This window comes from Pinus tabuliformis, chromosome 5_1 (assembly GCF_031772625.1).
Source record: "Pinus tabuliformis cultivar Carrire ecotype Pingquan chromosome 5_1, CPIR1, whole genome shotgun sequence".
NCBI lineage: Eukaryota > Viridiplantae > Streptophyta > Pinopsida > Pinales > Pinaceae > Pinus > Pinus tabuliformis.
In genome coordinates this window covers 690,980,751-691,004,534 of record NC_142305.1, presented here as the reverse complement: position 1 = coordinate 691,004,534, position 23,784 = coordinate 690,980,751, and the positions used below count along the sequence as shown (strand labels likewise).

The following is a 23,784-nucleotide window of genomic DNA, read 5'->3' as shown; positions in this document are numbered from 1 at the left end:
AGCACCATATGCCAGTAATGAAAATTCAGACAACTACTCATAAGGGAAGTCAAGTAAATCGTCTTTAGAAGACACGGGTAAGTATGTTCCACCACCAATGCACAATGTTGGAAAACAATAGTCAAGTGTTGAAAGAAAAAGGGATGGCAAGTACTGGACATGTGGAGACAAATATTCCCTAGGGCACATATGCACTATGCAAAAACATTACAACTGCGAAGCAAAACAAGAAGAAGAATCTTCAGAGAATAGCTCCGATGGAGAAAGCAATGAAGAAGATGAGGCCCCTAATCCAGATCCAGAAGAAGAGAATATGCCACGAATTTCTCTGGAAACCATCATGGGCATTGGGGATAGCTCAACATAAACATTGAAGCTTAAAGGACATATCAAGAAACAAAATATTATCATTTTAATAGATTCAGGAAGTACACACAACTTTATAGATGTCAATGTCGCAAAGAGATTGAACATTTTTGGATACCTCATAGCAGATTTAAAAGTTATGCTGGCAGATGGAAAACAAATAGATGGGGTAGGAAAGTGCCATAAAGTTAAAATGCAACTGAATGAATATGAAATGGAGTCCAATTTTTATATCGTCCCTTTAGGAGGAGTAGACGTCGTCTTAGGAGTACAATGGTTGCAAACACTAGGTACGTATTCGACAAATCATCAAACGCAGTTCATTAAGTTCAAAATGGATGGAAAGAAGTATAAGTTGTTCGGGTTCTAAGCCCCACCTACCCAAGTCATCTCTGCTCAGCAAATGAAAAAGCTTATTCGCAAGGGAGCCCCAGTATTCGTTGCACAATGTCAACAGTTAGAGTTATTATCGTTCGAAGGGATTCACCAACAGTTTGAAGTTTCATCCCTAATCCAAAAATATGAGAAGGTTTTTCAAGATCTATCGATGAAATTGCCCCCTGAAAGGAAAATTGAACATATCATTAAAGTCAAACCAGATTCAACACGAGTAAATGTAAATCCATATCACTACCCCCATAATCATAAAACAAAAATAGAATGATTAATACAAGATCTGTTAAGGCATGGAGTCATTACGAAAAGTAGAAGTCCATACGCTGCATCAATAGTATTGGTCAGGAAGAAAGATGGGTCTTTCTAGTAGTGTATAGATTACTGTTGGGACAGGGTTCCCTAAGGTCAATTTTGGGGCAAAAGCCCGAGTTTTGGGGCTGAAAGCCCAAGTTTTTGTATACAAAATGTAAAGTCTCAGCAAGTTGTGGTCGTAGAGCGCGTAGATGTAAAGTGTCATAAAGGGATTTTTCCCTTCTTTTATGTAAGTTGTGTCGGTTTGTATAGACCTACCCATGGTCTACGGACCATGGGATTGTATAAAAAGGAGAGTCTTAGAGAGTCTAAGGCAAGTTTTGGGTAGCGAAGAATGAATGTAATGGGTCAGTAGAAGTGACGAGCGAAGAGTCTTAGAGTAGAAGAGAGGCTCTGCAGCTATGTGCATAGAGGCCTAGAGTAGAGTCCGTAGCTGAGTGCGCAGACCCCTGCAGCTGAGTGCGCAGGGTAGTTTTGAGTCTGTAAGCAAATTTGAAGTATCAATAAAGAGACTATTCTGGAAATATCTGTGTTTTGTCCTTTTACTTCTGTTATGAATGAATGCGATTATGTTATGATGAATAATGGGTTTATGATTTAATGTTGTGTTGATGCGCGAATCTATATGTTTTACATTGTTATATGAACGCAAGTCATAATATCTGTTTACGCGAAGAATATCTTAATGCATGTTAAAATTATCAGACACTTAAGCTGATTTGGGTAAATACAGAAGTAGAAGCAATCTCAGAAGCGTGTAAGTAGTTGATTCGCTTGTTTAAGGTCCGTGAAAGACAGTCGTAGACCTTCGCGAAGGTCTAGAGGCTGGTAAGAGAAAGTCATATCGATAAACCTTAAGGGCTTATCGATCTGTGCGAAGGCAGGGTTAGTGCATAAAACAACATCATAACCATCTCTGGGTGCGGACACTTGGTTCCAGCATCCCCCCATACTGCTTAGAGTGAGACTTTAGTCTGTGCTCTACGGATTGATGCCGTAAGGGCTAGTAGTGTAGGAATTTGTTTGGCAAAACTAACTTTGAACCTGGGTCAGGACCCACTAAGCCAACAATTACAGAGGATTAAACAAAATTACTATTAAACATAAATTTTTGATTCCATTCATTGATGAGATGCTAGACGAGCTCCATGGCGCAAAATGTTTCTCAAAATTAGATTTGAGATCAGGTTACTATCAAATTCGAGTGAGATTAGAAGACGTTGAAAAGACTTAAGGCACTATGAGTTTAAGGTAATGCCATTTGGTTTAACGAATGCACCAACCACCTTCTAGGGAACCATGAATGAACTCTTCCCTCCATACTTCCGAAAATTTGTATTAGTCTTCTTCGATGATATTCTCATTTACAGTGAGACGTGGAAGGAGCACCTCAAGCATCTAGAGGGAGTACTGTCCGTATTAGAGAAGAGTCAATTTTATGCCAAGTTATCAAATGTACCTTTGGGCAAAAGGAAGTTGAATGCCTGGAGGCTGGGACACGTTGTATCTGGGGAAAGAGTCAAAGTGGACCCCAACAAAATCAAAGCAATCAAAGAATGGCCCAAAGCCAAGAACATATCAAAACTAAGAGGATTTCTAGGTTTAATTGGGTATTACAGAAGGTTCATAAAAAACTATGTAAGTTTGACAGTGCCCTTGACCAACTTGTTAAAAAGGAACACTTTTCAATGGAATAACTAGGCAGACGAATGCTTCAAGAATCTAAAAAAAGTGATATCAACCACACCAGTACTGGCAACTCCAGACTTCTACAAACCATTCATAGTCGAATGTGATGCTTCAGGGTTCGAAAAAAAACAATGTTAATGCAGGACAACCACCCTATAGCTTTCGAGAGCAGGAAACTTAACAAACGGGAAAGCTTGAAATCTACTTACCAAAAGGAGATGCTTGCCATCATACATGCTTTAACTAAATGATGACAGTGCCTGCTCAGAAGTAAGTTCTCAATCCGAACTGATCACAATAGTCTCTAATATCTACTTCAACAAAAAACATTGTCAACAAAATAGCAAAATTGGATGGAGAAACTTTCAGCATTCGACTTAGAAATACTACACAAAAGGGGAAAGGAAAATGTTGTAGGCTTGTAGCTGATGCACTCTCGTGTAAGGATGATGACAACACAACATGCGTTGCCTTGTTAGTTGTTCTTGAGTGGTTAGACAAAATACGAGTTGAATATGCCATGGATTTGGATTGTGGTTCTATGATTGAAAATATCAGTCAATATGCCAATTTTGAATGGAAAAATGACATATTATGGTAAAAAGGTAGAATTTACCTAACCCCAACCAGTGTTTTAAAAAACAGCCAGCTTGGAACCGACTTGGCCGAGTTGGTCCGAGCCAGGCCTCAATTTTGTGACTCGGCCAAGCAACCGGTTCGGCCGGTCAGGTTAATACCGAGCTGGCCGAGTTGTCTAACAACTCGGTTGGCTCGGTATTAACCTGGCCAGCTCGGCCGAGTCCGTATCAACCCGACCGGGTTACGTACAGCGGCCCAGGCACCAAAAAAACTGCGATTTTTTAAATTTTTTTTATTAATTGCTGACTATTGATGACTGGTATGATGACTATTGAAGGAATCACACATGATCTGTCAAATTTGATATCTCAAATGACAACATTATAATTTAGGTTCTTACTCAAAGACCAATACTGGAAAATTAAGTGTGAGTTAACAAATATTTTTTTAAAGCTAATGTATCACATGCTCAGAAGCAGGACATTACGAGCTTGATGACAGTCAAAGCATCTAATAGATGCTGGATCATCTTTCAAGAATCATGACATACCATATCTTGCTAATTGGAGGCAGAGAAGTTTTTGCAAAGCTCTCTAAAGGATCATGTGTACAATACTCAAGGTCTTTACTTAGCTATCTTACAAACAAGCTAATGTCATATATTAGAAAAAGAGGCCGTGAATAGTATACGAATCCATGAAGTACATGTTGCTGGTATTGACCTCCTATTGAGGAGGCTTTGGCAATTTTTAGTACTCATTTTGTAAGTATATGCGAAGTCTTGCAGAATGTCAAGTATGAGATCTACGTTGCAAAAATGAAGCATGGATGCTAAGTCATGGAGTCTATTCCTTACACCCCAAAGTAGTCAAAACTTGAAAAAGGATCTCTGTCATATAGCAGACCTTGTTGGAGTAAGTCTGTTTTGGACATGACAAACCTAATGTTTGGAGAAAGATAGTGATTTGTAGAAATTGGTGTGTCTTCATTATTACTGTTGCTATGTTGATAAGTCCCTGAGTTGGAAATGTTGAAGAATGTAACTAGTGTCGGTGTTCATAATTGTATTTGAGTCATGATGTAATTTATTTGTCAAAAGAAAGAAAAATAAATTTTATTATAAAAGAAAAATGATTTATTTAGCATGGGTTCCATGCTTTATTATTTTATTATTAGGTCAAAGCCTCCATTGTAGGCTTCTAGGGTTTATGTCATAAGTCCTAGTCCATGTCTTCATGTAATAGATCCTTCTTGGGCTTTATTTGTCAAAGAAGAAAATTGGTTTTTTATGTAAATTGAGTCAAATAGACCTCCTCCACCAAGACAGACTCAACAAGAGCCCCAAACTACTATATACTATTGGACAGTGCACTGGGTGCCATTTTGATATAATGGATATATTCATGAGCCTACTTTGATCATATGTTGTCTTCCATCTATATTCTAATGCTGTGTGTTTGGAAACATGAATGAAAATCTTTAAAATTATGCCTAAATAAATGTTTAATGCATTTTTTACAACGATCGAGTCATTGAAATCGAGCTGGCGAGTCGATATCGAGTCGGAGTCAGAGTCAGAGTCGATCCTCGGCCGAGTTGGTGTCGGAGTCGGAGTTTTAAAACATTGATCCCAACATCCAAATTTAGAATGAATATTCTAAAGGAATCTTACAGTTCTCTTGCAGCTGGGCATGTCAGATTCTTCAAAACTTACTATAACATTCGACAATCATTCTATTGGAAGGGTATGAGTAAGGAAATCCAAAAATATGTCGTGAAATGTGATGTTTGTCAGAGAAATTAGAGTGAAAATATCCCAACCCCTGGTTTACTACACTCATTACATATACCAAATAAAAAATGGGAGGAAATCTCGATGGATTTCATTGAAGGACTACCTATGTCTGATGGTAAGGACACGATATTTTTCATAGTCGACAGACTCACCAAATATGCCTACTTCATGGCAATCAAGAAAACTGACACAACTAAGCAAATTGCGGATGTGTTTTGTAAAAACATTTACAAACTACATGGTTTTCCCTAGGTTATTGTCAATGATAGAGACGCAACATTTAAAGGCAATTTTTGGAAAGATTTCTGCCACCAAGCAGGCATATCTCTCAACATGAGTTCAACTTATCACCCCTAGACAAATGGTCAAACTGAAGTTGTAAATAAATGTTTGGAAACATATCAACGTTGTCGTCACTGACAAACAAAACAAATGTTTTCAATGGCTACACCTGGCCGAATGGTGGTATGATACCACCTATCATACTAAGCTAAAAATGACTCATTTCCAAGCCCTATATGGCTATGAACCACCCAGATAGAAGGATTTTGCGCTACTCGATTCTAAGGTACAAGTAGTAAAGGACCACTTAGAAGAAAACCAAAGAATTATTAACTTGTTAATGGAAAGTCTAACAGTGGCACTGTTGTCGCACAAAGTGTCTAGGCACCGCGACAATGGTTAGAGTAAGGGCTGTCACTCTAATCCTTACTCACTCTGTTTAGATTGTCTCCTAGGCAAGTCAAGGGGGGGGGGGTAGTCCCTAAGGTAAATGGATGAGAAAGCCTGTGGAACACGGACTCTAGGAGATTTTAATAATGGATAACTTGACGAATGTAGAATAAGTCTTGGTCAATCAAAATAGATGGATTAAAATAAGACACAATTACAAGATATAAATGACTACAGACCAATGCCTTTAATTTGAATTAACCATAGACTAAATAATAACAAGTCATCCAAAGAAAACTTATAGATGTGGCAAAGTGACGATCATGAACAATTAATTGCAAAAGCCCAAAACTTTAACATGCAAGAGATTCTAGATCTAAAATGATTTTCGTTAGGAATTCAGATCTAGAACATTTAACTTTCTCCTGTAGCCAATATGATTTAAAACATTTATCGCACCTTGACCATAGAAAAATTCCTTACCATGAAAAGACACCAAGGAACTTTAGATAAATAATTTAATTATTCCTTACACAAATTGAAGAAGTAAAATAAATCAAAAGGGTTAATAAATTAAAATTTTAATGGGCCATAGGCCACATTTAAATTTTTAATGTGAATGCCCAAATCCTTTTTTTCATTTTTAATTTCTAGATTTTTAAAATTTTTTAGGATTTTTTAATGTTTTAATGTTTTTAAGATTTTAAGATTTTTAAAGTTTTTTTAAGAAAATTTATAAATTTTTAACGAGAAAAAAAATTAAAATTGAAAAATCAAATCAAAAATAAAAGGGAAAACAAAATCAAAAAATCATAAATAAAAACAAATATAAATGAAATGAAATCAAGTCAAAATATTAAAAAAAAAACCAAAGCAAAATCCGATCTCAAATAAAAAATGAAAAAATATTCTAACCCTGATCCTAATGGATATAAAAATAACATAAAAGTGGAACAAATAGTAAAATAAAAAGAAACTATCTAAACTTAAAAAAAAAAGAATCAAAACCAAACTTCAAATAAAGAAATTAAAAAACTATGCTAACCCTAAAGGAATATACAAATGAAATAAAAATAAAAAATAAAAGAACTAACTAAACTAATGCATACATGAAATAAACAAAAAAATTTCGAATGTTTTTGTTTGTTGTTGTGTAGGTTAGCCCGAGTGTGCTGTGGCAAGGGAAAGGAAGCAAGGTCCGATGGCGAGGATGGAACTGGACGGCGGAGGAGGTCGAGTTTGCTCAACGGCGGAAGATGTAGCGAGGAAGGGACAAGCCTGTTGCAGGTTGACGGTATCGTTGGCAGCAGACATGATAAGGACGCAGGGTTGTTTGTAGGTTCGAGCTTGGAAGACGACGTCAAGGTTTCGAGTTGCAACGAGGAGAGGGATGTGAGGAGGGCAAGTCAATGGAATCCGAAAGCTGTAGGGCCGAGGCAGCGTTTGGAAGAAACACAGGTCGAAGGCAGTGATGAAGACGAGAGGAAGGGAAATCACGCGGAGGCTACAGATAGGGAGAGGGACGAAAGTCTGAGGATGGAGGAAGCTGCGTGTAGAGGAGAGGGGATAGAGCGAGGAAGAAGACGGGTTGGGCAGCGTGATGGACGGAGCAACAAGGAGCTTTCGAGGGGTATGAGGGTGCGGGTTAGGGCTGCGGACAGGTAGCGCACAACAAACAATGAGGGAACAGATAAGGGCTACGTACAGAAAGGGAACAACTATAGGTTGGATGGAATTAAGGAGTGAGGAAATTGGAACACAAAGCTGTAGTTGTGGGCATCTCCTTAAAAAACAAATTTCAAAATTTTTGTTTAGAAAAAATGCAAAAAACCCCAGGCAACAGGCAAAATGGTGGCCCAAGAACCCAAGAGAACATTCCAAAAATCTCTGATTACATCGATATATTCTACTTAAGATTCATTCGTGAAACCGTTAAAATTTTTTACAGATTAAAAAAAATTAAATTTAAACCCCTGGATCGCAAACGCTGAATAACATTCCCTGCAAAATTTTGCAAATAAAATTCCGGAGATGCAGATCTTACCCTCCAGGGCCTAAATCTGGACTCTACACAGATTTTTTCTTCAGATCTGTAGCTGCACAACAACAAGAAAACACCCAAACGATATATACAATGATAAAAACTAAAACCTAGAAAGCCCAACTTAGAAAACTGAGAATAATTATAGATATATGTACATGAATGACAAATCTATTAGATCTGGCGAGCGTGAGTCCAACTCCGCTCTCAGATCTGATAATCTAAGGCTCTCAACAACCAGATCTATCGATTTTGCACGTAAAAAATTTAAATTTTTAGAATTCAAAGGAGGTACTGAGCTCAAAACCCTTCATGCGTCACCAGTAAAAAATATCTTATGATAAGCTCGGGATCAAATTAAGTTGGGCTCTTTAGAAAACACGGATCAGGAGTTGGCTGGTCCAACTAAAAACTTCCCCGAACGGCCGATGATCTAAAAAATCAAGACTTTCCTGCAAAACTCAATTCAACCATCAAAATAGAGCGAAAAAATGATAATAAAATTCAGATAAATAGAGATACCTACTATTAGATTCAAATTTAAATTATCACTTAAACCCCAGTGACTGAGCAAGATACCTGTACTCAAATCACTCTTTAGAAGCTATTATCAATGGCTAAAAAAATTTACACATGAAAATCGACACATCTTACAATACTTCCATGAAGAGTAACACCGGCAAAAATTAACCCTAAAGTCTTTCTTTATTATTTGAATAAAAATTTACACGAGAGCTTTTCGCTTAGCACACGACTCAAAGGTCGGATGAATTCACTGAAAAATGACTTCCTATTGAAAGATAAATCCTCCAATGGCTAGTTCGAGTGATCCTCGTCAAAGCAGTTTCGACCGTTGATGAGGATCAAAATTTCTTTTAATCTCATTCGTCGAAATTTTAAATTCTTGAGGGAATTCGAATTTTTCAATCAAATGCATTTTAATTAATTCATTTTTTTTTGAATTAATTTCCTCAAAATTTTGACTCTGACTTAACCCCAGGGACCATATGCATAAAATTTTAGCAAAATAATCAATTTACCTTAGTCCCAGGACCTCTCAAATTTTAATTTTTAAGGACCAACAAATTTTGCCTTCGGAGAATTTAAATTTACCTAGAACCTAGAATTAATAAATTTCTGGCTTATGATTTTAATTAATTTTTTGGCCAGAAAATTTAATTAATTAACCTATGAGGGAAAAATTATTTTTTTCCAACCCTCGAGACACTTTACATCATAAGGGGTAAAACCCATTTGAAAAAGACCCTCACAGACTACCCATTTCTGTGACACAAATATAATCTATCAGTCCAAACAATTTTTAATAAAATAACCTAACCAAATAGTTAGGATTATTCCCAAATCACTTTTACATAGACTCGATCTATAACACTAGGACTCGCCTAAGATCCTAGTGACAAAATCCATTCAGGATTTGGGGTAATGCTGAAGGAAAACTCTGTCGACCATTCGAGAATGGATCGGTGAGACAAAAAACCTCCCGAAATGTAAATCATCACTAGAAAATTGGGTTTACCTAGGCAATTACATACACGACACCGATCTGCGGAGATTATTTACATTATACACATGCAGAATGGGTTTACATTATAACGTGATGATCAGGGTGACGATGATAGCTGAATGGCACAAACATGTCGATCAGACGCTATCCCTTTTGCGAAAGAAGGGGGTGTACTGCTATGGGTCGTTGACACGTAGTGGTCAACATATGGCTCTACTTGGGGACACGTTGTTGCACCAAAGGAATGAGAGAATTCAGAATCTGCATCCATGCAACAGACAATATAACATAAGTAGCAGGCATCAGATGGCATCAAATGTGTTTAATGTTTTTAAGATTTTTAGAAATACAATACAAAGATGCCCCATGGCATCAGATGTGTTTAATGTTTTTAATATTTTTAGAAATACAATACAAAGATGCCCCATGGTATCAGTTGTGTTTAATATAGTGCATACTGAGCATTTGCTTGCTTTCAGGCAAATCTGTCGGCTGTTTCTCAGATGTGCCATGTCCAATTCTGCATACTGTAGGACTTTTCCCTATCCGAGAATCAAGCTGCTCGCGACCATCTGATGCATCAAACCTCTTTCTCATTCTGTTTCTCTTGAGGCTTTTCTTTGTGGTAGGCTGTATCACTGATGATGTGGAACATTCCGCTTCAAAACTCTCAGATGAAGTATGTATGATATGCATGACATGTCTTTCTTCATTCTGCATCTGCTCTGTCAAGAATGATGGATCAGTGTCATGTGTCATGAGTTATAACTTGATCTTTTATGACTAGTGGATCAAACATGCAAGCATCAACTTGATTCTTATTAATTTCCATTTTGTCCGAGTCACCTTCAATTAGCCACTTTTCAATGGAACAAATGACCTCATAATAAGATGGAGCTTGCTACAGCAGATAGGGAGGCTTATGATCTATTGAAGTTTCCTTGTTTCTTTCATCCTCTGACTGATGTTGAAGTTTCTGTACCTGTATTGTTATGGCATCCATCTAGGTAGAGTGTTCATCCTTCATAGCACTGGCTTCCTTGGCATGGTTTTCCTCCATGGTCAATAACTTATTCTGAAGACATATCTGACCAGCGTCCATATTTTTTATTACTTTGTCATTATCTGCTTATATGGTCATCAAGCAATGTTGCATAGAGTTTATCTCTTTCTCATGATTTTCTAACTGATTATTATAATTGAATCTCATGATGGTCATTTTTTCATCCATAGTTGACACTCTGTTTTGAATCGAACTTATTTCTTCTTGATAACTTGTTTCCATGGCAGTCACATGATTTGAACGATTAAATTCCATGATCGCCATATTTTCCTCTAGGTCTAATAACTTGCTTTGCGTAGAATTAATTTCCTTGTCATGATTAGCTTTCATGGTTTCCATTTCCTTAGCATGCTGACTCTGCATGTCAGTCCTCATATCCTCCATATTCTGAGCACACTTTTCTACTACGGTGACTACGTGATCGAAGTGTTTAATTTTCATGATTTCCATCTCCTCATCATGTTTTTCCAGTTGAGTGTACAAAGTTCTCATATCCTTGACGTAATCAATTATATTTTTTTCTTGATTAAGCTCCATATTTTTTACTAGCTGTGTTTGACTGAATTGTATGTCTTTAACCAACTGATTTAGTTCTTCTATAAGATGCAAATCATTCTCTCTTTCACTGTCGACATTGATCTGATAACTTGTTCTTGCTTTTCCACTATCATGGATTTGTCTTGCAATGGTACAAGTGGATGGCACATTCTGATACGGAAAATTGTCTTGAAATCTTTCATTGACAGTTGGATCCTTTACAAGATGACTTTCATTTTGTTGCATAGTATAGGGGCACAAGGCAGACCACCGTGATCACCATATCGATCTGTAAAAGCATTGATGATGTCTTGTAAAGAAGTGAAAGAATCTTCAAGACAATTATGAAACCAATTCAAAGCATCACCCTCTAAAGAAAAGTCAAATAGGTGCATTTTGACATCTTCATGTTTATATTGGGGAGAACTACAATATTTGATTATTGTATGAGTAAAACTGCATATATGCTTTCTAATAGCGATTGCGACTGAATCACCACTCGAGAACAAAGGCAATTTATGAATGGCCTCTTCCGGCGTATCATGGAGAAAATCAGTAAAATGACACGAGGTAAATGAATCATCCATGATGACTTGCTTGAAGGGATAAGGAGGGATCAAATGGATGCTAGAGAGAGGTCCCTACTCAAGAAAATCAAGAGATCCACAAGAAACGAGCTTCTATTAGAAATTCTTGTAAGCAATGAAAGAAGTGGAGTCACCACTTGAACATGAATCTAGCTCTAGGATCCAAAAGACAAAAACAACTGGATATAAGGGACGACTTCTTGTCTGAGAAATAATAGATGATAGAAGTGGAGTCGCCATCCAAACAAGAAACGAACCGATATCTCTAGGTTCTAAAAGTGCAGATGAAATGATTAATGAAATGACGAAAGATGAAGCGATGAAAAGATCAAATGACGCCTAAAAATGTTGTGCCGCTTGACAGGCTAATGAATGGCGGAAAAGATGAGATGATTAAAATGATGTCGAGGAAACCAAGGACAGAAAAACTCTATCCCCGGCAACGGCGCCAAAAAATGTTGGCATTGCCGGCTAAAATGAATGATAGAAAGATGAAAGATGAATGTCGTAGAGCCAAGGCCCAGTAAATCGGTCTCCGGCAACAACGCCAAAAAATGTTGTTGCAGAAAGTGTCTAGGCACCGCAACAATGCTTAGAGTAAGGGCTATCACTCTAATCCTTACTCACTCCGTTTAGACTCTTTCCTAGGCAAGTCAAGTGGGGTAGTCCCTAAGGTAAATGGATGAGAAACCTGTGGAACATGGGCTCTAGGAGATTTTAATGATGGACAACTTGACGAATGTAGAATAAGTCTTGGTCAATTAAAATAAGACACAATTACAAGATATAAATGACTACAGATCAATGCCTTTAATTTGAATTAACAATAGACTAAATAATAACAAGTCATCCAGAGAAAACTTGTAGATGTGGCAAAGTGACGATCATGAACAATTAATTGCAAAATGCCCAAAACTTTAATATGCAAGAGATTCCAGATTTAAAATGATTTTCGTTAGGAATTCAGAGCTAGAACATTTAACTTTCTCCTATAGCGAATATGATTTAAAAGAGTTATCGCACTTTGACCATAGAAAAATTACTTACCATGAAGAGACACCAAGGAACTTTAGATAAACAATTTAATTATTCCTTAGACAAATTGAAGAAGTAAAATAAATCAAAAGGGTTAATAAATTAAAATTTTAATGAGCCATAGGCCACATTAAATTTTTTAATGTGAATGCCCAAATCCCTTTAATTTATTTCATTTTTAATTTTTAGATTTTTAAAATTTTTTAGGATTTTTTAATGTTTTTAAGATTTTTAGACTTTTTAAGTTTTTTTTTAGGAAATTTTTAGATTTTTTAGTGAGAAAAAAAAATCATAATCGAAAATAAAAGGGAAAACAAAATAAAAAAATCATAAATAAAAACAAATATAAATGAAATGAAATCAAGTGAAAAAAATAAAATAAAATAAAATAAAAATTTATCTCAAATAAAAAATGAAAAAATATTCTAACCCTGATCCTAATGGATATACAAATAACATAAAAGTGGAACGAATAGAAAAATAAAAAGAAATTATCTAAACTAAAAAAAAAAAGAATCAAAACCAAACTTCAAATAAAGAAATTAAAAAACTACGCTAACACTAAAGGAATATACAAATGAAATAAAAATAAGAAATAAAAGAACTAACTAAACTAAGAACTAATTAAACTAACACATACATGAAATAAATAAATTTTTTTTTGAATGTTTTTGTTTGTCGTTGTGCAGGTTAGCCTGAGTGTGTTGCGGCAAGGGAAAGGAAGCAAGGTCTGACGATGGGGATGGAACTGGATGACGGAGGAGGTCGAGTCTGCTCGACGACGAAAGAAGCAGCGAGGAAGGGACAAGCCTGTCGCAGGTTGACGATATCATTGGTAGCAGACATGATAAGGACGCAGGGTTGTTTGCAGGTTTAAGCTTGGAAGAGGGCAGCAAGGTTTCAAGCTGCAGCGAGGGGAGGGATGCGAGGAGGGCAAGTCAATGGAATCTGAAAGCTGCAGGGCCGAGGCAGTGTTTGGAAGAAACACAGGTCGATGGCAACGATGAAGATGAGAGGAAGGGAAATCACGCAGAGGCTGCTGATAAGGAAAGGGACGAAAGTTTGAGGATGGAGGAAGCTGTGTGTACTGTGTAGAGGAGAGGGGATGGAGCAAGGAAGAAGACGGGTTGGGCAACGTGATGGACAAAGCAGCAAGGAGCTTTCGAGGGGTATGAGGGTATGGGTTAGGGTTGCAGACAGGCAACACGCAGCAAGTAGTGAGGGAATAGATAAGGGTTGCGTATAGGGAGGGAACAACTACAGGTTGGACGGAATTAAAGAGTGAGGAAAATGGAACCGCAGAGCTGTAGTTGTGGGCCTCTCCTTAAAATACAAATTTTGAAATTTCTGTTTAGAAAAAATGCAAAAAACCGCAGGCAGCAAACAAAATGGTGGCCCAAGAAGCCAAGAGAACATTCCAGAAATCTCTGATTACATCCATATATTCTGCTTAAGATTCATTAGTGAAACCCTTAAAAAAATTTCCAGATTAAAAAAATATTTAAATTTAAACCCCTGGATTGCAAAGGCTGAATAACATTCCCTTCAAAATTTTGCAAATAAAACCCCAAAGATCCAGATCTTACCCTCCAGGGCCTAGATCTGGACTCTACACGGATTTTTTCTTCAGATCTGTAGTTGCACGACAACAAGAAAACACCCAAACAATATATACAATGATAAAAACTAAAACCCAGAAAACCCAAGTCAGAAAACTAAGAATAATTACAGATCTATGTACAGGAATGGCAGATCTATCAGATCTGGCGAGTGCGAGTCCAACTCTGCTCCCAGATCTAATAATCTAAGGCTCTCAATGACCAGATCTATTGATTTCGCATGTAAAAAATTTAAAATTTTAAAGTTTAAAGGAGGTGCTGAGCTCAAAACCCTTCATGCATCACCAGTAAAAAATATCTTATGATAAGCTTGGGAACAATTTAAGATGGGCTTTTCATAAAACACGATCGAGAGTTCGCTAGTCCAACTAAAAACTTCCCCAAACGCTCGATGATCATAAAAATCAAGACTTTCCTGCAAAACTCAATTCAACCATCAAAATAGAGCGAGAAAATGATAATAAAATTTAAATAAAAAGAGATACTTGCTATTACATTCAAATTTAAATTATCACATAAACCCTAACGACTAAGCAAGATACCTGTACTGAAATCACTCTTCAGAAGCTATTATCAATGGCTAAAAAATATTTACACATGAAAAACTACACATCTTACAATACTTCCATGAAGAGTAACATCGGTGAAAATTAACCCCAAAGTCTTTCTTTATTATCGGAATAAAAATTTACACGAGAGCTTTTCGCTTAACACACGACTCAAAGGTCGGATGAATTGACTGACAAATGACTTCCTATTGAAAGATAAATCCTCTAACGGCTAGTTCGAGTGATCCTTGTCAAAGCAATCTCGACTATTGATGAGGATCAAAATTTCTTTTAATCTCATTCGTCGAAATTTTAAATTCTTGAGGAAATTCGAATTTTTTAATTAAATGCATTTTAATTAATTCAAAAATTTAATTTTTGAATTTATTTTCTCAAAATTTTGACTTTGACTTAACGCTAGGGACCAAAGGGTTAAAATTTAGCAAAATAATCAATTTACCTTAGGCTCGGGACCTCTCAAATTTTGATTTTTAAGGACCAATGAATTTTGCCTTCGGAGAATTTAAATTTACCTAGGATCTTGAATTAATTAAATTTTTGGCTTATGATTTTAATTAATTTTTTGGCCGGAAAATTTAATTAATTAACCTATAAGGGGATAAATTATTTTTTTCAACTCTCGAGACACTTTATATCATAAGGGGTAAAACCCATTTGAAAAAGACCCCCATAGGCTACCCATTTTTGCGACACAAATATAATCCAATAGACCAAGCAATTTGTAATAAAATAACCTAACCAAATAGTTATGATTATTCCCAAATCACTTTTACATAGACTCGATCTATAACACTAGGACTCGCCTAAGATCCTAGTGACAAAATCCATTCCGGCTTTGGGGTAAGGCTGAAGGAAAACTCTGCCGACCATTCGAGAATGGATCAGTGAGACAAAAAACCTCCCAGAATGTAGATCATCACTAGAAAAGTAGGTTTACCTAGGCAATTACATACACGACACGGATTTGTTGAGATTATTTACATTATACACATGTAGAATAGTTTTACATTATAACATGATGATCAGGCTGATAATGATAGCTGAACAGCACAGACACATCGATCAGGCGCTATCCCTTTTGCGGAAAAAAGGGGTGTACTGCTATGGGTCGTTGACATGTAGTGGTCAACAGACACGTAATAGAATGTAGCAACAAGCTGACCAACACAGGAGATTGGGTCTTTGTTAGACTTCAACCCTATAAACAATGATCATTAAAACAAGGAGGGAAAAATAAGTTATCTTTGAAATACTATGGACCATACCAAATAATAATAAAAAAAGTAGCATGGCCTCTGGATTGAAGCTACTAGACAATTGTCGAATCCACAATACATTCCATGTATCAAGTCTCAAAAAGGTAAAAATACCTGACACTCATGAAGAAGGAAGGATCATCTTAGAACTTGAAGGCATACTCTCTTCTAGAGAGAAGGTACTACGATCCAAGACTATTAAGGAGTACCTTATCAAATGGAAAAAACTACCAGAGGAAGACTCATCATGGGAGACAAAACGTTTTCTTCAGCAACACCCAACATTGCCTATGCTTTGAGGAAAAAGCATTTTTAAGGGAGAGGCAATGTTATGAATTAAATATTTCATGACTATGTATATAATAAAATGACAAAATACTAATAAATAAATATCAATTAATAATTAAGTTAATAATTTAAATTAAGCTAGGTTACTCAATTAGTTTTGAGGAGGCATCAGTCCAAAGGGACATGTCTTCTGGGCTCGTGGCCAGTGAACTCCTATAAAGGAGAACTGCCCTAGCCTTGTAAATTCCATCATCCATTATTGAATAATATATATATATGTGTGTGTGTGTGTTTAAAAAATCTCAATGTTTATGAACAATGTGAACTTGAGTGAACAAGCTAAGTGTTTCATTATCTAAGAGGGTCATTGTGAACCTAAGTGAATAGGCGAAGTGTTTCATTATCTAAGAGGGTCGATTAGTACTACTAGACCTAGGATCCAATAATAAATTGAGTGGAGGCCGGAAATCATAAGGGTTCAAGCTAATTTGGAGGTCGAATTACCAGTCACCAAGGGTTAAGATGTAGTAGGGCTCGTGGGGTTTCTCTCACAACAAATTTATGAAGTCAATGACAAATTGATTGGAGAATAAGCACAAGGGTAGCTGAGTCATTCTATAGGCTAGTTCAAACAATTTGAGGTTGAGAATCGCTGACATTATCAAGTCACGTGTTGAAATTTTGTAGCTATGGTAAGTCTTCATAAATTGTCTTAGCCCTCCAAAATAAAAGGAAATGACAAATATGAATTGTATTTCAAGTTGGTTCTAAAAGAAGTAAAATTTGAATTTTTCCTCAAAAAATATAAGGTCAGCTCCTCCATAAGCTCATGTTGGCTCAACTCAACAGTCACAACCTAAGTCACAGGACACGTCCCCTAGGGTGCCGTGTCCCGTATTTTGCGTATTGGACACGAAAACGTCCAAAATACGTGTCCAATACGTTTTTTAACGTATTCTAAAAATAGAATACGTATTCTACGTTTTCTAGTCGTGTCATACTTTTTGAATACGCGTATTCTCCGTTTTCGAGTCGTGTCTTTACATTTGGAAGACTATAATACCAGGTTTCACCAGAGGGCAATCAGCAGATGGACTGAGATGATTTTCTACTAGAGTGCATAGCAGAGAAGAGAATTCCGCACGGTGATTCAAGGATGGTTGAGAAGCCTGAAATATTTGTAGCAAGAGACTTGGCTGAGTCCTGAGCATTTTGGGTTGGGTTGAGGGAGAATCGAGCCCAGTAGAAAGTTCCTTAGCCCTTGTTGCTTCATAGCCCAGCTCAGGGGTGTGCCCATGTTGAAAGCAGGTGGCTGGGTGGTGAATAGCTCTGATGTAGCCAGTTGCCATGGACAGATTTGATTGAGTACTCCTATTTGCTGTTCTATTAAGCTCTGTTATTCCTGGCATTTTCATTGTTTCATACGTGTGCTTGAAAATGAATAAATTATGGCTCTTTAAATGCGAAGATCATAATATGATAAATGAAATGTGGACTTACTTGATGCTGCTTATGTTTATGGGGCCTTGCAGTATATGTGAATTATATATGCATGGCACTATTTTCAGATTGCTAACTATTGTAATTTTTCTCTGTAAAGCCTGGTTATAATGGATGAATAGAAACAAGTCTTTGTTCATTAATCCTCTGCAATATATGAGAATCATTATCTGATTCATGACCGTTCAGTTTCCATGGAAACAATATCAGCTTTGTAATCAAAAAAATTCTTGTAGATTACATAAGAAACCTGTTACAAAAATCAGATGGGCAGAAATGAAAGAATTCCTTTCAGATGGTGGCCCACTGCTCAAGGGAAGGCGACTGGGTACATGACACACAGTTACTCCCATATTTGTCACAGCGTCTGTGAGTCGGTTCAATTCTAAAGTTTGAATTGTATAATGCACATCAAGTTATCTGACGTTTGAATTGAACTATGAACTTTGAGAAGTAATTATATTTTAATTTGATTAGATAAGCTGCAACCTGCAATTTAATATGGATAAAAAACTATATTTCGGTATATATATATATATATATATTTTTTTTTTATTAAATATATATAAAACGTGTCCCCCGTGTCCTGTTTCCAGGTCGCTGCGTTTCGTATTGAATACCACGTATTTACGTGTCCTCCGTGTCTCGTGTCCTCGTGTCATGTGACTTAGGTCACAACACTTGGGCTCATTTGACCACTATAAATATGCTATTCGTCCTCTCCATTTGGGCAGGAATTTCGGATTGTAGAGATCTCTTCTGAGGAAGAAATTCGGGGCTAATGAGGGACAAATCTGTGGCAAATACAGGATGAAATCTGAGGCAAATACAGAATGAAATCTGAGAAAAATGGAAGGATGAAATCTGTGGCAGTCTGAAAATTTCTGAGGCTATTCATGGACAGTTTGAATAGGTTTGACCTGAGTTTGGTTACTGGTCAGTTTGATTTGATTTGATTGGAAAATTCAAATTATATTCCTTGTTGACTAGGACAAACTTCTCTAAGAAAAGGTGGTTGTGTTTTTTCCCTTGGTTTGGGATCTTCTGTAATGTCCCCATTTTCAGTGTTTTTTATAATACAACTAAGGTGGATTTTCAGGGTGTGTGATGACCAGTTCATAGGAGCCAGATTACGTCATCAGAGGTCCCAGAGGGGTTTTGAAGAGTTTTATGGGGGCGGCGGGGATCGCTCATTATATTTCATCATCAGGGTCAGTTCTGCACAACTTATTCTTGGTTCTGCTGGATTTTGATAATTCCCATAAAATGGGGTTTAATCAACATATTTAAGCTGGGAGCAGAATACTTGGAGGAACACCTTAGTGTACTAGCTTGTTGGAACCGAAACAAAGAGATCTACATGATGGGATAGTGAAATGTGACTTCAAGTGGCTGGGAAAAGTATGGTGGCCGAATAATCATTTCACATGGTTAAAGAGTGAGTTTTAATTAGTCACTTTATTAGATAAAAAAGGGGAAAGATGTTTAATAGGAGAGAAAAAGGCCAAAAAGGGGAAGAGTGGCTAAAATAAAATAAAGTAACTTAAAATAAAATAAGATGGAGAAGCTTCTAGAGTGGCACTCAAATAACAAAAAAAAATACTTCTAGAAGTTGGAGAGCCATCCATCAAGTCTTTAAAAGGAGGGGAAACAGATCATTTTGGGATGTCTTGGAGTTGTGATATTTTCTTGTTGGAGAGGTTTTCAGAACATGGTTCATAACTTCTGTAAGCCCCAAGACGAAAAGCCTTGGGTTTCCTCTTGTGAGTTGGACGAAAACCTTGCAATTTCAGACTTGTACGAACCAAATTCCATGAACTCGCTTCAGACCTGTGCGAACCAATCCAAAGAAGAGAGAAGAAGAAGATGCTTGATGTTGATGTCCAAACAAGGGTCACTTGACTTGTATTTATAGGTTTCCAAGGGTGTACAATTTCCTTTTAGGGTCGACCTGTCCATTTGTGCACATGTGGGCTTCACTTCAAAAATACATTTTCCCTTGTCCAAATCAAGTGCTTCAAAGGTCAATTTTGGTCGTCTCGAAAAGAGGGATCTAGTTCCATGGTTGGAATTTGTCACTGATCTGCGAAATTAACAATAGCAGTGAGGCATTGGGATGGCCTCTGGGTTGGCCGGTCCAATATCTCCTAGGTTCGTTGGACCGCACCCTAAATGGACTTACTAACAGTGATGCCACACTTCTAGAGCAAATTGCCTCATTAAGATGCATAAAGCCCTATTATTATGTGAGGAAGATGGACAACAATAAAGTGGTGCAAACTGAATATTACTGTTTTGTTGAAATGAAGGATTCTGAGGGGTATCTAGATTCTATACCAGTGAGTCGTTGATATGTCATCTAGGATGGTCTGTCCAATATCTCCTAGGTTCACTGAACTGCACCATACTGACAAATTTTCTCCCTGTGTGGAGCAGGCCAACTATTAACTTTACCCGGAGAGCAACATTTCTCAAAGTGAACCACCCAACTTAATATTTTCTCTTTCAAGGACAGTAAATATCACAATTCATCGAGTTCATTAATTATTTTGCGTTCTTTTTCTGCATTGGGACCTGTGGGATAACATAGATTGCCCATCAATAAATGAATACCAATATTGTCAATATTATTGTGTCAATTTCATGGTCTGTCATTGTACTAACTCGAATCACTTATATAATCTACCTAATTTTGAGAATATTCGAAAGACCTTCCTTTATCTTGAGTGTAAACAAATCATCCGCACAAAAAGGGCTTAGTTTTGTGTTTCTACCAAGGGAATTGAGTTGTTTATGAAGCTAGGAATCATAAAAGGTATATGGGAGTCTCTGTTCATAGTATGAGAAAATTGGTGAGAGAAAATTTGTGTACTGTAGCGGGCAACCATTTAATTCTGCATGCTGTACGAGGGAATAGACACAAAAAGTTACGTTACAGTTAACAAACTTGAAAAGTTAATTAATACTAGAGAAACGTTGCAGCACAATATATCATGGGACTTGTTGCATAAAGAATGTTTACAGCCTAATTTGAACGTAAAGTTACAGGAAATGTTGGGAAAAAATATTATCTGCATCTTCTTTGATGCATTCTGTGTTGCAATTTGGGATTTGTTTCATCGAATTTCTCAAACTTATGATTTTTTAATTTTATTTTATTAAAAGCTTATTTGCATATAGTTTTCATGTATTTCCTGTTTGCTGTTCTTCGCATATTTTCCCACATAGTTCAGTCATTTTGTATTGCCTTCCTTTTGTATAGTAAGTTTTACTTGATATACTTGGGAAAATGTGTGCTCTATTTCCTTTTAGAACAGCGGTTTAGCACATTCCAAGGAGGTTTCTTTCAAGATGCTTTTTAGAATCTTATAGATGTATTCTAGGGGTTATTAGCTTAAAAACACATGCTTAGGTACTGATTGAAATCTGATACTGACCAGGTATGGACCCTATTGCAAAGCGATTTATGTGGGATGTCATCTCACGTATATCAACTAGGCAAGGGAAAACAGCAGTTATCCTGACAACACATAGCATGAATGAAGCACAGGCCCTTTGTACACGCATTGGAATTATGGTACAACTCCATAATTTCTTTGGAAATTTCTAAGAACAAATATTCACTTCCCAAGGTTTGTCTCTATTTGATACCATGCAATGACTGGTAATTTGATGCATTTGTTGACTTGTAAAGGTTGGGGGGCGGCTCTGTTGTCTTGGAAGTCCTCAACATTTGAAAACACGCTTTGGCAACTATCTTGAACTTGAGGTTAGTTTATGTCAGACATGGATTAGATTTTACAATGGCAACACATTATAGATTTGATGTTTCTTCAAAATTACAGCTGTCATTCTTATTAACCTGGTTTTATATTTCTCTGATAAATGCATGTTATTTTCAATTGCAGGTGAAATCTGTTGATGTTAGTGTGGTAGAATTAGATAACTTGTGCAATACTCTACAAGATATGTTGTTTGACTTTCCGAGCCATTCTAGAGGTATCTTGAGTGATCTGGAAATTTGTATTGGAGGATCAGAGGCTGGCTCCTCCACTCACATGTCAGAAACTAATTTGTCACATGAAATGATCATTGTTGCGGGGCGTAGACTAGGCAATGAGGAGTATGTGCAAAACCTAATTTCAAACAGCCCTTGCATCGATGGAGTTTTTAGTGAGCAATTATCAGAACAATTATTCCGTGATGGTATGCTCGATTCTTTTTTGAAGATCTATTTGGCACATTACTATTTTTTTTATTCTTTATTTCATGAGTTTGTGTTCTCCAAATGCTTCTTGTCTGCAAAGCTGCAATTGTGTGTTTACATGAACTTCCTTCATATTATAAGATATGCATAGGCCACATACATATACATCCTAATGTACAACATCAGGCTAAAACTTAATGTCATCCATTGCCCAATATAAGTGATTAGGGATGACATGACATCCGCAGCTGAAACTCTACTATATTGATGTCTGATTGAAAACAATCAATTTAGAGGACACCTGATCAGCTGAACTAGGTTTAAATGCTGGCAGTTCTCATGAATTCAACTCAATGATTACTGTGATGGTTATATTACCTTATTTTCCTAACCACTTAATAACAAATATTCTAATATAATTTTACCAAACTCATTAATAATACCATGAGTTTTTTACATTGTAACTTTAGTATTGGATTCCTAATACCACAACAAAGATGACCATACCAACCTTCACAAAACCATGTTGACGTCCAAATTTGATTGTAATGTAATATGGGAATGGGATCCATGATAAAGGAAAGATACACGGGGAAGTTATGCCACCACATGGTGACCATGAAAGTTAGTTCATATTTCAAATGGAAATGATAGTGTACACACATAGATTGCAATACCAATGTTCACAAAGCCATGTTGAAGTAATAGGACTGTGATGTCATATGGGAAAGGGATCCATGATAAAGGAAAATAACATGGAGAAGCTATGCCACAACACAATGACCATGAAAATTAGTCCATATTTCAGATGAACATGGTAGCCAACACAGATGCCACTCAAAACAAGGGATGTGCCTTTTGCTTATTATTGAAAATCAATGTTGTCTTTTAGGTATTTACACTGATAGGCTGAAATGAACAAAGTTCATCTACCAAAGGAAAATCCAACATAAAAAGGACATTAGACAGAAAACCCATATAGAACAGATACGCAATTGAATTAAATAAATGAACGATATTGATTAGCAAAATCTGTATTGTCCACTAACTAAGAACAACATCTATGATGAAGTTTGTTCTTACTTCTAGTAATTCAGGTTTCATCTGGTATTTCTTACTTCTTTTGTCTGTTTTCCAAGTGGAAAGTTGTAATTCACTCAAGCCTGCCTTTATGTATGTATTATTGTATATAATTTGTTTCATAATAAATGTTAACTAGCAAAATTTACATTGTTCACTAACCAAGAACAACATCAATGATGTTTTGTTCTTATTTCCTGTAATCAGGGTTTCATATGGTGTTTCTTACTTATTTTTTGCTTGTTTTTTGAGTGCAAAGTTGTAATCCACTCAAGCTTGCCTTTATTTATGTATATGAATTGTTGCCTAATAAATGTTAATTAGCAAAATCTGTGTTGTCCATTAACCAAGAACACCATCATTGATGAAGTTTTGTTACTTCTTCTTGTAGTCAAGGTTTGATCTGTTGTTTCTTACCTTTGTTTTATTTGATTTCCGAGTGGTTTCCTTTCAGGTGGCATTCCATTGAGGGTTTTTTGCGAGTGGTGGCTAGCAAAAGAGCATGTAGCAAGAATCAATTCTTTTGTTTTTTCATCATTTCCTGGTGCAACATTTCAAGGGCGCAATGGCTACAGCCTTAGTTATCAGGTTTTCATTCATCAATCCTTGGTCATTTAGCCACCATAAACTATATCATTTGTTTTATTTATAGTTTCCATGAAAGTTGT

At 36.5% G+C, this 23,784-nt stretch overlaps 1 protein-coding gene across 9 annotated transcripts in view; it reads left to right on the top strand.

The window, feature by feature from the left end:
* Window positions 1–23,784, top strand: part of ABCA1 (ATP-binding cassette A1) — a 380,643-nt gene that overhangs the window by 319,734 nt on the left and 37,125 nt on the right. For all 9 annotated transcript variants that reach the window (XM_089432768.1, XM_089432767.1, XM_089432762.1 and 6 more), the window contains 4 exons: window positions 21,270–21,406; window positions 21,524–21,598; window positions 21,738–22,035; window positions 23,571–23,704. In XM_089432768.1, the coding sequence (XP_089288894.1) occupies window positions 21,270–21,406; window positions 21,524–21,598; window positions 21,738–22,035; window positions 23,571–23,704 (644 nt within the window). The remainder of the gene's footprint in view (window positions 1–21,269; window positions 21,407–21,523; window positions 21,599–21,737; window positions 22,036–23,570; window positions 23,705–23,784) is intronic.